Raw genomic sequence first — 14,157 nt, 5'->3', positions numbered from 1 at the left:
GGTCCATAAAGACATGGATGAGCGAGTTTGGTGTGGATGAACTTGACTGGCCTGCATAGAGTCCTTACCTCAACCCAGCAGAAAACCTTTGGGATGAATTAGAGCAGAGACTGTGAGCCAGGCCTTCTTGTCCAACATCAGTGTCTGACCTCACAAATGTGCTTCTGGAAGAATGATCAAAAATTCCAATAAACACTCCCAAACCTTGTGGAAAGCCTTCCCAGAAGACTTGAAGGTGATATAGCTACAAAGATTTGACTGACACTATATTAAACCCAGTGGATTACAAAATGGATACCACTCAAGTTCATATGCGTTTGAAGGTAGACACGCAAACGCTTTTGGCAAAATATATACAGAAATGTTGCATATGGCACAGAAAGAAAGGCAAAACAGCAGAAATATAATTCCAAAGTATTTAAAATAAAAGCAGAACTTTAAAGAAAAAAAAATACAGTTTTAAAAAAATCAACAGTGAAGCTGCAAATCAATTTAAACGTAACATACAAGATGAGCTGGTTTTAAAGCTTTTTTTAACAAGTCTCGCTAAGGGGTCAAATGCACTCTAACTAAAGAGCACACCACCAAATATAAAAATGCTGCACACAAAACATATCATAAGCAGAAGTGGAAGTGTTCAGGAAACCACAATAACTGAGCCATGAAGTGTTTGACCACTACAGAGCAGGTGACTGAGTGCTGAGGTGCATAGTGGGTAAAAGTTTTGCTGACTTTATAACTGCAGAGCTCCAAAACTCCTTCCTCTTCTGTGCCTGAGCAGCTCCTGTAGGTGTAAAGTGCAGGTGACCCAGCACCTTTATGTTTACCTGATTGATTACAGTTTTCATCTGAAAACCGTTGAGGAAGGGCTACTACTTTATTCCCATCTATTGTGGCCATTTTTGTCTACTACTACTTTTGTCTATTTCTAATCTGATATTCACTAAAATTTTTAAGTATTTAGTGTAAATTTTAGTTTAAAAATGAGAAAAAAGAGACTGATGCACCTTTGATTTTTTTTTTAAGCTTTTTTCCATTTAATCAATACAAACAATCCACTTGTGAAACACTGACGATGCTAAAGACAAGGATTTCATGCTCTGTGAACTTTTCCCAACCCAATTAAAAAACACTTGTACCCAATTAAGTGCATATCCATGAAGGACGAGAGGTGTGTGACAGGAAAATCTTTTGTTTTCAGAGGTCCTCCCTTTCCATCAGCACTGACGACAACATATTTGTCAGATCAGGCTGTGAACTCTTTGTCAGCATATGGGACCCCATAGGCTCAGAGGAGGTCTCCGCCACCCAGGCTGAACTATGGAAAAACATCTGCATCTAAATACTGACCTCAATCAGGCCTTTACGTAGCCTGACTGACACCTTAGTCTTCTGCGCTGCCCGACAGAGGCAACTGTGAGTTGGACTGAGTGAAAGAAGAAGCACCCTTGGTCGATCAGGGAGACCTATCAACACTCTTGAACTATAGAGAGAAGGCATGTAAAGCGCCATGTTACAGGGCCCTGGGGGCTCCTGTGAGAGGCATGAGAGGATTTTTCCTATGACCTCGAGCTCAGCCTGCAGATAGTAAACAAGTGGAAGAAGATGAGCTAATGTTTTGTTGGCGTGTGGATTGATACCACACTGCAACATATGCTCAGATGACATATTTAACTTTTGACTTAACGCCATTTTCCTTGGATGAACAATCCATGAAAAATTGCAAAAGAACCGGGCAACAAAGAAATACACCTGTCTGCATTACAGACGTTATGAATATGAAGACACATGTTTCCAGTGACCAACTGTGATAAGAGGAGCAGTTCAAACTTTATCTTTGATTGTTGTTTAAATGATTTGACATGGACCTTTTGGGATTTTTTTTTCAGTCAAATCTTTTTCTTAAATGTTAGCTTAGTTACAGTGGGGAAATAATAATTTGATCCCCTGCTGAACAGTTTCATATTTTTATGGTAGGTTCATTTTACTGGAGAGAGACGGAATATCAACAAAAATTCCAGAAGAGACACACTCCCTAAAAGTTATAAACTGATTTACATGTCATGTATAAAAAAGAATTTGAAACAAACTTGATGTTAGCGTCGGCTTGGTCAGTGGTAAATTGAGGTTTGTGCAAAAGAGCAGGAGGCTGAAATAATAAAATCCGTCATCATCATTACCCGTTTCCCCTTGGGGGTTCTTAATCAAGATGACTGAGCTCTGTTCCCTATGTTGCTCCACATCCTGCTAAGGAAGCAATCAGGAAAAAGTGAGAACAGCCAACATCTACATTAACACACACTCTTTTAATAAACTCTGCAACACAGAATTTAGGTTTAAATGACAAATAATTAGAAATTGTAAGCAGCTGTAACTAAGGTTTTCATTATGATACAGTTAGGATGGCCAGTCTCCCACTGTCCCTCCACTTTCCACAAACTGTTACTTAATTAATTCTCCCAAAAATCAACTAAACCCAATAAAAAATCCCTCCAAAAGAAATGTGTACGTCTTTCTCATTTAGCTTTCAGTATCCATCATTTATTGATACTGAAGCTGGAATTGTGCCTTAGGCTCATTAAACTCCTGGTCTCTCGGAGTCTTTTGATTTTTAAACACTCCCCAAACATACTTCCATCATATAGCAGGAAATATGTTATCATCCAAAGTCCCATGTAAGTGTTTACATCAGGTTAAAAGAAATCTAAATCTACAAAAGCCCTTGATCTACATTCACATATGTTGTTCCCACATCTGACAATTCATTCCTTCCCTTTTAATTTAATTACATTTAGACTCCTTTCAGTATTGAATTTCATTTGTATGGTAGCAGTTCACAAAACAATCACCTGAAAGCGCTTTTTAGATTGGAGTGTAAACACCTCACCACATGAGAGAGAAAACCCCAAGAATCAAAGAATTCCCGAAAAGCAAGCAGTTTGGTGAAAGTGGGAAGGAAAAACTTCCTTATAACAGGAAGAACCATTCAAAAGCAGAACAACCATGGAGAGAGAAGACCGCATTTAACGACACACAGTTGTGGCATATGGACACTATGGACATATGTAGCTGCCAGAGCTGAAAGCACCTCGCAGAATCATGATTATATATTTAAAATTTATATTCGGCACATTTTATGGGGCTGTGCGGTGATCCTCACAAAAACCAAGAGGGAGGCTGAATGATGATGAATCATGTTTTACATTTCCATCGCCCTCTCTCTCCACCTCCTTCTCTCCTTGGACGTAACCTCTCTTTCTCTCTCTCTGCCCTCCATCTCACCTCTCTGCTACCCTTCCCTCTCTTAGTCACCGCGTGGATGTGTCATTGTTTCTAACACTTCGGAGGTTCATGCCTGCTGAAGCGCATCGAGGAGATCTCCAGAGTGCCAAAAGCGTGCCAAGATACAACTTTACCCTCCCCTCTACACAACACCTCCACCTCCTCATTCCCAACGGATGGCACCGCTGACACTCTCCACAGCCAAGTCTGTGGGCCACATGACGGTGCAAGCCACACCTCCACGCCATGGTCATGAATCCTCAAAGCATATAAATGAGGGAAGAAAAGGAGAAGAGGAATCACAAGCTGACCAGACGTGATAAAGATGGAGCTCTCCAGGGTTCACTTGTTGCTTGGAGCCGTAGGGTTTCTTCTGTGGACCAGCGGTGGCTCTGCTGCACCCATGGAGTGCCACTTCAGCTCCAGAGGTGAGATCCAATTCTTTATAACCCTTTTTAAAATAAACCCAAACATTTACCTTTAAAAAAACCCCCATCAGTTTATAAAAAAATGTATTATTTTGAGCTCTTCCCCCCACCATGTGTTCGTCCAGCTCTGTGTGTGTACGAGGGGAGGCACTACTCACTGGGTGAAACCTGGATGGACAACGCTTGCATGCAATGCACCTGTCTGCACCCTGTTGGGGTCGGTTGCTGTGAGACGTGAGTACACAAACAGACGGTGTGATTTGGTGTCCAGATGCCAACAGTTTCTAAACCGCATGGTTTAAAGAGACTGAGTGACTTTGTTTTCATGGTGGAACAGCAGTTTCACCAGATATTTTGCTTAAGAATAAAGAAAGTGGCCACAAATGTTGTTAGTCTGCAGGAATCTTGTCTGTGTGGGTTTTTTTTACTGATATTATTCTAGTGTTACTATTGTAAATCACAGGTGGCTGCGCCTTACTTTGCAGATACTTTTAAATATTTTAGGTAATGCTTTAGAAGCCAAATATGGTAATATTTAATGTTTCTAATTACATTTTATCACAACTTTTATAAGCTTCTTTTTTTTTTTCAATAAAAAAAATTACATGTTTTCATTTGGGCACATAAAAATATTCAGATTTGACAAAGTGTTTAGAGTTTTTTGTGGGTACCCAAAAAATATTCCAGGGCTGTAGCAAGAATGTCACTAACCTGTGCAATCTCTGACTCAAACACACATAGATATGTACATATCTATGTTTTTAGATTCTATTTTTACTCTATACTTTGTTAGAAACTCTTTATTTTTGTATTTTATGAGTACTTAGATTGCTTTCTTTGTACTGAATGGGACCGCATATAATATCGTTGTGCTTTTGGCAAAAATAACAATAAAAATGAGATTCTGATTCTGAAAAAGTTTACATTTTAAAGCGTGAAGTGAGAAGTGCAAAGAAGGTTTGACACGCTTTACCTTCCTCTTAATTACTGCCCAGAGTGCATCGGCCGGTGGATTTCCCCGCATGGTGTGAAGTGCAGGTGGAGCAAGTGACCTGCAAAGTGTCTCTAGTCCAGTCAGCTGACCCCCGCCTGCCCTGCTCCCCGGGTCAAGCGAACAAGGACCCGAGCCATGGATCGCTTCAGCTGCAGCAGCATCTCGAAGGCTGGAACGCAACTAGCACTGAGTAACTCTGCCGCCACTCTGCCTGCCCATGGAGCCGATACTCATTACAGTTAGATATCCATAACCATTACTCATCTTCAGTATATGAATTATTCATGTAGGGAATATGATGCTTAGCAATTTTTAAGCAAATGTGCAGCAATTTACACAAAATAATTTGAAGTCTTAACAGATGTAGAAAATATAGGTCCCTGCCTGCTTTAGAAGCATTTCAATTTCTGTTTACGCTTATATCAGTTAGCAACTTGTCTAATCCCAGCTGAGCTTCTTATGAAACTCCTTTTAAGTTTACAGGATTTTAAAATGCTAAATAACATCAAACCGTTAAGTGTTTCTTTGTTCAAAGATCCTGATATTAATCCAACTGCTATCTTTAATTAACCCACTGATGACATTCTGTAAATATATAAATGTACTTTAATATAAATGTCTGTTCAGTTTGACCTGTTTGCTGCTGTAACTCATTTAACCTCCAAATAAAAGTGTTGTTTACATGAAGAAATGACAGAGACTTAAGTCACGCTTTTAATTTTCTCTTACATCTTGATTGAGCGTTTTGCTCCAGATGAAAGAAAAAGCTCTGATTAACCATCGGAGGAGAGTCTTTGTTCTTGAAATGTGCATCTACATCTCTCTCACACACACACACACACACACACACACACACACACACACACACACACACACACACACACACACACACACACACACGTTAAATGGTAATGGTGTTGGTCCCTGTAAACTGGGACACATAGGAAGCCAAAGCCGGGTTGGTGGGCAGGACTTTGATCGGTAGATTCCAGCTGAAGGTGTCCACATCCACATGCTCCGCCCCAGCCCACACTGTGACCTCTGATTGGTTCTGCAGGACAGTGGGCGGTTCCATAGGCTCCCGGGCAGTAACGAATTCAAAGTGCAGGCGCCACCTCAGGGTCACTAAATAAACAAAAGAGCCGGAGTAAGTAATTTTCTTTTCATATACATTCTATGAAAAGTACCTAGGTTTATGTGTAGATGTTCCCGGTCGTGTCCTTTTTGCCGGCACATTCCTACATTTCTTAGTGTGCAGCCACAAGGAAAAATAAGGAATGGTCGTCACCCACATGCTTGTAAAACTTTCCATATTAATAGGTGTGAATCATTTTTATTAAAATTTAGTCACTGCCTTAAGGCACTGTAAACCCACACTGGTTTTTGTGTCCTTCTCTTCTGTGGTTAGCACATTGAGTTTACGTGTAATTGATATTGTCATTATCCAGGTTCAGACTACACAGCATCAGCCCGATTATGACTCAGCCCAGCTTACACAGGGTGTTGTTTTGGTTCAGAAACAAAATGTGCATCGTGCATAACAACTGATCATTTTATCCTGCACTCCATCAAATAATGGATGAAAACTCACACTTCATCTGGGAAGCCTGGCCGGTACTTTAATAAAAACGTTAAAATACTGCCTTGGAACATCTGCTACAAATTATGAGTGAGAAGTAAGTAAGAAGCATTGGGTGAAGTTTAGCCCCTTTATCTTAAAAACATTAAATTTTACAAGTATTAGAATTTATTATAATCTTTGGCTGTCATACATAAATATGAATATTTTGAAAACTACATACGAAAATGATGGAGAACATCTATTTGATATGGCTAACACAAACTCACGCTTTCTGAAAGAGGTTAATATGGGTTTATGTGGTGTCATACCAGGGGAATATCGTATGCGATTTAGATGAAACTTTCTTATTCAAACTTTAATATTTATGAAATCCTTGGCCTGCATTTGTATAGCGCTTTTCTAGTCCCTAAGGACCCCAAAGCGCTTCACACTACATTCAGTCATTCACTCATTCACACACACATTCACACACTGGCGATGGCAAGCTAGATTGTAGTCACAGCTGCAATGTATTTATGAAATCCTTTACTTATTTTGAACCATATTTTGTGCCTTGCATATGAGAAGCTACAATATCTAAGTCCTCTACCTGCAAAACTATGTTTCTACAGGCCTGTGCTGCAGAATCTGCTGTCAGCAATAGGACATTCATTCTATCTGAACTTCATCCACACTACTGAGAGTCTATATGGAGCCATAGTACAGACACTCAGAAAAGTTTGAAGGACTTTTCAAGATTATGTCATTTTTAGATGCCTTCTGAAAATGTATGCAAGGAAAACATCTAAAAACATCCTGCCATTCATCAGAAAACTAATGATAGTAGGAACCTGGAATTGTGCTTAGCTTATATAGGCAATTGATGAACTATGCCTACTTAGTTTGTATGACACTGATCTACAAGTAATTGTTGAGATATGATTGAGCCGTGAGTCAGACATAATTCAGCTTGAGTGACTTACCAATGTCTCTGCTGAAACCCGGCGTGACATTCAGGGGTATGGGAAGAGAGAAGTGGCTGAAGGCCGTGTGGAGGCAAGACTCCAGATGTCGCCCGTGTCCAGTCACACTGGGAGTTTGTCCTGGTCTACGCTGGTACTGCTGCTGGATCTCCTCCTCACTCTGAAGGCTCACTGAATACTGAAACACACACACACACACACACACACACACACACACACACACACACGAGGCTTTAGAGAAAATTCAAAGGGTGACTGAATTGGAAAGTGCATCGTATGAAAATTGTAGAGCAAACACACCTGCAGGCAGGGAATGTCTCCCTCTGAAAAGTTAAACGTGCCGATGATGTCCTCCCCGAGTCTGTAAACAGTCTTAAAGATGCAGAACTTTGCTACTTTCCCACGCATGTTGGTGATATTAAACATATCTGGAAAAAACAAAGACACACACATCAGATGTGGAGACACAAAAAGAATCTGCTGCTTTTATTTTTGCCTTTCAGGTACCGAATGAAGCCACCATTTTATAGATGTACACGCTTATGTGAATGTAACAACTAAAATAGTGAGGAAAACAGTTTAATTTGTCAAAATATCCCCAAAGAAAAAAGGGGTGACGCTTACGTTAAAAACAATTTGCACAAACTAGAGTTTAAACTCCAGCAAAGAGCAGAAGGGCAGAGAATCTGACTCACGGGGGTAGCGCCTCGAGGTGGTGACCATTAACATGTCCAGTGCTCTCTCCAAAGGCCGAGAGTCCCTGCGGCTCACTTCCTCTTCCTCCAGGAAAGGGTTGGAGGGGCAAACCTCTTCATCCTGGGGAAATGGAGGCTCTGGCATGCCTATGTGGGTACATGCAAAAAACACCAACATCAGATAAAAGATTCTCATTTTTTAAAGTCAATTTTCTTGGCAACGTTTTAAGTACTTTCTATAAAGCAAAGAGCTCTGGTAACTGTGACATAATCAGACTCTTTTTGCTGTCCAGAGAAAAATGAAAATCTACATGCCTGGTTAAGAGACCACAACAAAAGTTTATATCCACAGTATTTTTTTTGCCAATACTTCTCTGGTTTTGCTGTCGTTCTAATATTATACTACAGCTGAAGCAAAGATCTTTCAACCCCTGTTTCTCTGTGGCTACAACTGTAAAATGAAAGCCAGAGTCGGTCAAAAGTCCATTCACCTTGCAGAACCAACACTCTAAAGGGAACACGAAGTAGCTTGATGGGCGAGTTGACCCTTTGACAGCCAATGGTCAGTTTGTAGACGTACTTCACCGCCTGACCACGGAAACTGGGAGGCCCATCAATGGGAACAACCTCACTGTATGAGTCTGTAAAAGAATGACAATGTTTGCCAGACTGTCTGAGTCTCACACACACAAATGAAATAATGCTATGTATGGGAAACCATCTAGAAACCTCATCATTATTGTGTTAAGTGTTTCATTCTTTAACAGCAGTGTAGATATTTCACTTCACATTATTGTTAACTTTTTTCCACAAATGTAAAGACATGTACATGTTTTACTCTCTCCAGGGTCCAGGCGCAGGTCACAGAATAATATCTTAGGAGGAGTGTCCAGCACACACTGCCCTCGTTCTCCTGGAGAACAAAGCAGGAGATGTTAAATGTATTACACACTAAGAAAGCTATGGAAAAAAGGCTACTAATATGTTGCTACTTTTCATTGTGTGTGAAGACTTGTTAGCAGACACAGCAGCAAATTTATCCAGTATTGGGGATGTTCTTTTTTAAATTCACCTTGTGAACCTTGCATGGCTGTAAGGCAGTTGGATGTATGACCCATACATCCACTGAAGTGGTGTCATTATGCAAATGTACTGTTTATAAGATTGGGGAAACCTAGATAAGTTTATACTATTTCTGCCAGTCTTAGATTTCATATTTTATTTCTTACCTCTGCTTGGGATGAGCACAGTCTCGCTCTCAGCCTGAACATCCTGTTTGTTGCCCTGAGCCGGCAAGGCTACTCTGTTCTCACTTGCATGAAACTGACAGTGGATCTGGGCACTGGCCCATGCCAGCATCTCACTGGAACAAAAATCAGAATCAGACAACAAGGCTTACACAAGGGTACAATTATTTCAGTGTCCTCTGTGTTACAGTCTACCAACAACACCAGGTCACAAGACACCATATAAATCCTAATAACTGTGTTAAAAGAAGTGAAATAAAAAAGCCAACTCCTTCCTGTTTTAGCTGCTCCGTTTACAGGTTACCACAGTGGATCACCCGCCGCCACCTCACCCCATCTCCAGCATCCTCTGTTAACCCAACCCTCCTCCTTCACTACATCCATGAATCTCCTCTAAGGTCTTCCTCTTTTCCACCTGCCTGGGTGGATGGTTGATCCCAGGAATTTAAGCTCCTTCACTCACCTGTCTCCTTAAATGTTCACTTTTCCATCTGTCTCCCTCTCATTCACACACATGCATTTTGTCTTGCTTCTACTGACTTTCATTCTTCTTCCCTCCAGTGCATACCACCACCTCAGTACTCAGGGACTCTTGCCTGACCAACACCACTGCAAATAAGAAGGGGCACAGAGAAGATCCCTGTTGTAATCCTACCCCTACCTTGAATCCATCTGTCTCTCCTACTGCACACCTCACCACTGTTTTGCTGTCCTCATATATTTCACCACCATCGCACGCTTTTTCTAGATCCTTCCAGAAGACGTGTAAATCCTTCTAACCTTCTCTATACTTCCCAAGGAAACAAAGAAATCATTTAGATTACAAAATATTCTAACAGCAGGATATCAGAAACGTGTTATTATTAAGAATCCTTTTCTGTAAATCTTGCCAAAACAAAACCTACTCTAATTAAAAGCCCGCATATTAACACACGACAGTCAAAACAAAGAATAACACATGGCTGATATTCCCTTATTTTCAATCTCATTGAACAAGGAGCAAACTTGTAAAATCGTACCTGCTCGCCGAGGTGGAAAGATGAGATATCGGGTTGGTGAAAGTTACAAGACACTCCATGAGCTCCCCGGCCAGAAACACTGAGCCTCGGGCCATAGAGGCCACAACCTCGATCATCTATAACGTTACGAACCGACAACGCTACGTTAGAAAATGAAAAACGTAAACGATAATATCGTGAGCACATTGCAGTTCTATCTGATGTACTTTTTTTTGTCGTTACAGTTTGACCTACATACAGCCAGTATGAATTTCACTTGTTGGCCCTCTTTGCTAATGACTGTAGTTTTAAGGACAAGTTTATCACATACCTTCACTTCACGCGACACTGCGGCAAAGCAAATACGCAATGTTATCCCCGAAGAAACCTAAATACACTTCTTGAATAAAAGTATACCAAATTTCTCAATTCATGCCAATCCGAGCATAGCTTACTTAGCTAGCATTCCAGCTGGCTACAGTAAACAAAAAAAATACGTAGACATTCTGTTTCCGGTGCTGTTTTACCAATCACGAACAACGGGAAATGGAAATAAGATTAATAACATATAAGAATATATATACATATATTTTTCCTTTCGTACGATATTTTAAGATCACCTTTAAAATAATACGTTATTTAAAATTTGGATATATTAAAAAATATAGTAAGCGAGTGTGTGATGTTGCTATGGTAGCATATACGGAAGGGGTAAACTCAGTGATTACAAAGAATCTTTGATTTGTAGAATTTATGTTGAAAGTTTTAAATTAAGACAGACAAAAATTTTGAATATTCCGTTGAATTTCATATTCATATTATACCATGCATACAGTGTCAAGTAGAACTTAAATGAATAGTTGAAGACCAGAATGACTCCACTCCCCCTTTTCCGTCTAAATGGTATGGTCTCCACCGGAGGCTTTTTTTTTTTGGCTTGCACTCTCGTTCCCCTACTATACCCAGAGTCAGCTTTGTCAGGCATTATTAACTGCTATTTATTACTCCGTGTAATCGTAACAGTTAACGCTTCCTCTGTTAGATCTAATAAAAAGTTAGTGCTCTGATTGAAGCTTGGCGCTATCGAGTTTATTAAAAGGGGCGCTATCAGAACGTGGCTTGAGAACATTGATGCCTGATAGACAACGAAAGGGGCAAAGGTTTCTCGATATCTATGACAGGCAAAAAGGTTTTGCATACTGGGCGCCGAGCTAGCAGAAGCTACAGGCACTTCACTGAGATCCGCTCGAGTCTGGATATGGATAACGCTATCCCTCTGGCATTTTCAAACTCATTTTTATGCGTCTCTTGCTCTTAGAAGCGGGCTAACTTGTAAAGTCGCATTCTGTTGCACGGCTTTAAAGCAAAGAGGCGTTCCGTGGTCACCGTTTAAGGTGCGATTATATTGTGTGTTTTCAGCTTTGCAGCTAACCGGCTGTTACTTGATGTTGGCCCCCTGAATGTGCACAGTGTAAATGTGATTGCCGCATTTTAACCATTGCTTTTTGTTCTGTTCTTAGGTGTTCCGGCTAAAAAATTCTGCTGGTATTTCGCCGTCAGCTATCCATCCACCCATCCGTCGGTGCTGACAGCTGCGTATTCACATCCGGACTCAGTGCTGAGGAGTGGGTGGGGAGGGGGTCGACCAAAACAGAAATCAAAGGGTGGGGGTTGCATCAAGACGCCCATGAGGATATGAAAAGACTGGATGAATGCTACAACTAAAGAATGGCACAGGAACTTCCAACTTAAATTTGGATTCATTCATTGAGCAAGCCTTAAGAGCTTATCAGTGGAGAACAGGTTTAACCCACTGGAATGACACCGGCGCTTTTATTACTCCTGAAACTTGTGACTGACTACCACATTAGTGGTTTTGGTCCGTGGTGAGGGCACTGTAAGTTGGCTCTGGCTACAATAGTTGTTAGCAACTCCCTGCTTGTAAGTGTTTCAAGACCTGAAGTTTCATTGTCATTGTTTAAAAGTCTGCAAAATGACTTCAGAGTGGAGTGAGAAATCCACAGCAGACCTCATGAGCAGGTATGTCTCCAAGGAAATGGGATACAATGTGCCCAAGGAAGGTTGGCGTATCTGTCTGGCGCACGAGTTCAAGGAGAAGAGAAAGCCCTTTCAAGCAAAAGACGTCTCTCTGGCCAACATCTGGGGGCATATCGGCCTTGGAGTCAGGTTAGATCTTTTTCTCAGCACACCCTGCCTGCTTCATGTTACACCTCAATGCAGCCAGCCTTTTTACTATTCACTTTACAATATTCATGTTAACATGGTGGAGAGCCATGGGAGGCATCAGACTATAGTGTCACGTTTCTCAGATCACACCTGAGCGCAAGCCTGCAAGTGCAGTGTTGACCTGAAAATGTTACATCAAGACGGCCAGCTGCAGGAGTCCATTTTTTTTAGTTTCTTCTGCAGTGCTCCCAGCCCATCAGTTTAGTTTACTCTGGAGCAAAATCCCAAATGATGCTCACAAAAATCTTATTTACATAAGTTGAACTTTTTTGTTGCAATACATACAAGTTAAGCAGTAATGCAAAATGTTCTAAGGGTTTCCTGTGTTAATAAATATAGTAGTTAAACCTCTTTTCCTATGGTCTGTCAACTCTGGTTCCAGGTCAGTGCCAAGTTCAAAGTGCATGTCATTTATGGCTCTTTGACTTTAAAACCTCTGCAGCAATAAAGGCAGCGAGTGAGGTTAAGCATTCACCATCCCACAAACATGAGCTTAATGCTCTTAATGTTGCCTCCACCTAGAGAGAAATATCCAGCCTGGCCTTCAACGCCTGTAGTGACTGTTTTTTCTGAAACCTGCTGATATCTGAGATGCAAAGTAGTACATTCTGCAGCTTTAGTGGACTGTACAGCCAGCTGTGGTACTGTTTAAATCCTGACAATGTGCCTTGACGAAGGAGTACGTGTCTGTCAGAGTGACTCTGCGAGGCTCACCAGTCATTAGGACTGCTCCTTGACTTGGGAAAGAAAAGAAAAGCTAGCTAGTTTCCCTACAACTTAATTGGCACACTGTGTGACACAGTGGACTGTTTTTCAGACTCACTGTGGAAAAGATGCCCGTTTGAGCTCACACAGCTTAGGTTGAGGTTCACAGACTGGTCTGCATTCATAGATCTGCACCAGAGTCTGGCCATTGTTTGCTTTTGTACAGAATAACAAAATCCTGACAATGGCCTACCCTGCTGTAGCTTCAAATAACATGGTTTAACAAATCCTTTTCACCCTGACTGGAGCTGTATTGATAGACCATTGTTCTACCTCTGGTTTGAACTCTGCTCTGAAGTTATTGTTTGGAACTACACTGTCATGCACAGCAGTTCTGCTGTTGCACAGGATCTTCCTCACAGCAAGTAGAAAGCTCTCTGTGGCTGAAACCTTAACAATAATTCTGGTCTGTTTCCTATTTTAATGCTGCACAAGTGTTGTTTGTAATTCAATTAAAATGTATTCATATAGCTCACCTGACTGCAAACAATAACCGCAGATGGTTGCCCCTCCCTGAGCTTGGCTCTGCCCGAGGTTTCTTCCTGATAAAGAAAAGAGTTTTTTCTCCCCACTGTTAGATAAGATAAGATAAGATAACTCTTTATTGTCATTGCACAGTCATACATAGTACAGTAGTACAATGAAATTGGAAAAACTGTCCTACGTCGGCACTACATATAACACAACACGACACGATATGACACATCACAACGCAACAAACAACACAACACAGTATATTAACTTAGTATAAAAAAGAAGAATAAGTGTATGTGTATTGCACACTTTTATTATTGCACATTAATTATTATTGCACCTTGTTATAAATATAAATATTATTGTTATTGTTTTAAACATTGTTACCTCCCCCCTAAAAAAGTCCAGGGAGGTATCCAGTCAGGTCAGCTATTTACATTGATCAGGGCTATTGCCCTGTTGTAAAAGCTGTCCTTGAGTCTA

At 40.9% G+C, this 14,157-nt stretch overlaps 3 protein-coding genes across 7 annotated transcripts in view; 2 read left to right on the top strand and 1 right to left on the bottom strand.

Moving 5' to 3' along the window:
* The first annotated feature begins 3,598 nt into the window (after positions 1–3,598).
* On the top strand, positions 3,599–5,332 carry msmp1 (microseminoprotein, prostate associated 1). The gene is made up of 3 exons (XM_005750454.1): positions 3,599–3,710; positions 3,836–3,944; positions 4,706–5,332. Exons 1-3 carry the CDS (start codon positions 3,608–3,610, stop codon positions 4,896–4,898), a joined length of 405 nt encoding a protein of 134 aa, XP_005750511.1. The 5' UTR covers positions 3,599–3,607; the 3' UTR covers positions 4,899–5,332.
* A 73-nt stretch (positions 5,333–5,405) lies between these two features.
* Positions 5,406–10,722, bottom strand: rgp1 (GP1 homolog, RAB6A GEF complex partner 1). 5 transcript variants are annotated; one of them, XM_005750449.1, is made up of 9 exons: positions 10,520–10,722; positions 10,210–10,325; positions 9,173–9,306; positions 8,773–8,856; positions 8,435–8,584; positions 7,944–8,090; positions 7,549–7,676; positions 7,249–7,426; positions 5,406–5,829 (listed from the first exon to the last, which is right to left on the bottom strand). In XM_005750449.1, exons 2-9 carry the CDS (start codon positions 10,323–10,325, stop codon positions 5,606–5,608), a joined length of 1,161 nt encoding a protein of 386 aa, XP_005750506.1. In that variant the 5' UTR covers positions 10,520–10,722; the 3' UTR covers positions 5,406–5,605. The 5 variants fall into 5 exon arrangements, with proteins under 5 accessions (XP_005750506.1, XP_005750507.1, XP_005750508.1 ...); XM_005750450.1 differs by lacking the exon at positions 10,520–10,722 and adding an exon at positions 9,888–9,980 and having other exon boundaries at positions 10,210–10,276; XM_005750451.1 differs by lacking the exon at positions 10,520–10,722 and adding an exon at positions 9,888–9,975 and having other exon boundaries at positions 10,210–10,276.
* A 443-nt stretch (positions 10,723–11,165) lies between these two features.
* The window catches only part of gba2 (glucosidase, beta (bile acid) 2), a 19,200-nt gene continuing 16,208 nt past the window's right edge, over positions 11,166–14,157 (top strand). The window contains exons 1-2 of the mRNA XM_005750448.1: positions 11,166–11,582; positions 11,709–12,375. Of these exons, the coding sequence (XP_005750505.1) occupies positions 12,182–12,375 (194 nt within the window). The 5' untranslated portion in view covers positions 11,166–11,582; positions 11,709–12,181. The remainder of the gene's footprint in view (positions 11,583–11,708; positions 12,376–14,157) is intronic.

The sequence above is a fragment of the Pundamilia nyererei genome, unplaced genomic scaffold (genome assembly GCF_000239375.1).
Source record: "Pundamilia nyererei isolate P.nyererei 1_Seehausen unplaced genomic scaffold, PunNye1.0 scaffold00275, whole genome shotgun sequence".
NCBI classification, from domain to species: domain Eukaryota; kingdom Metazoa; phylum Chordata; class Actinopteri; order Cichliformes; family Cichlidae; genus Pundamilia; species Pundamilia nyererei.
This window is presented reverse-complemented; position numbering and strand designations above follow the sequence as displayed.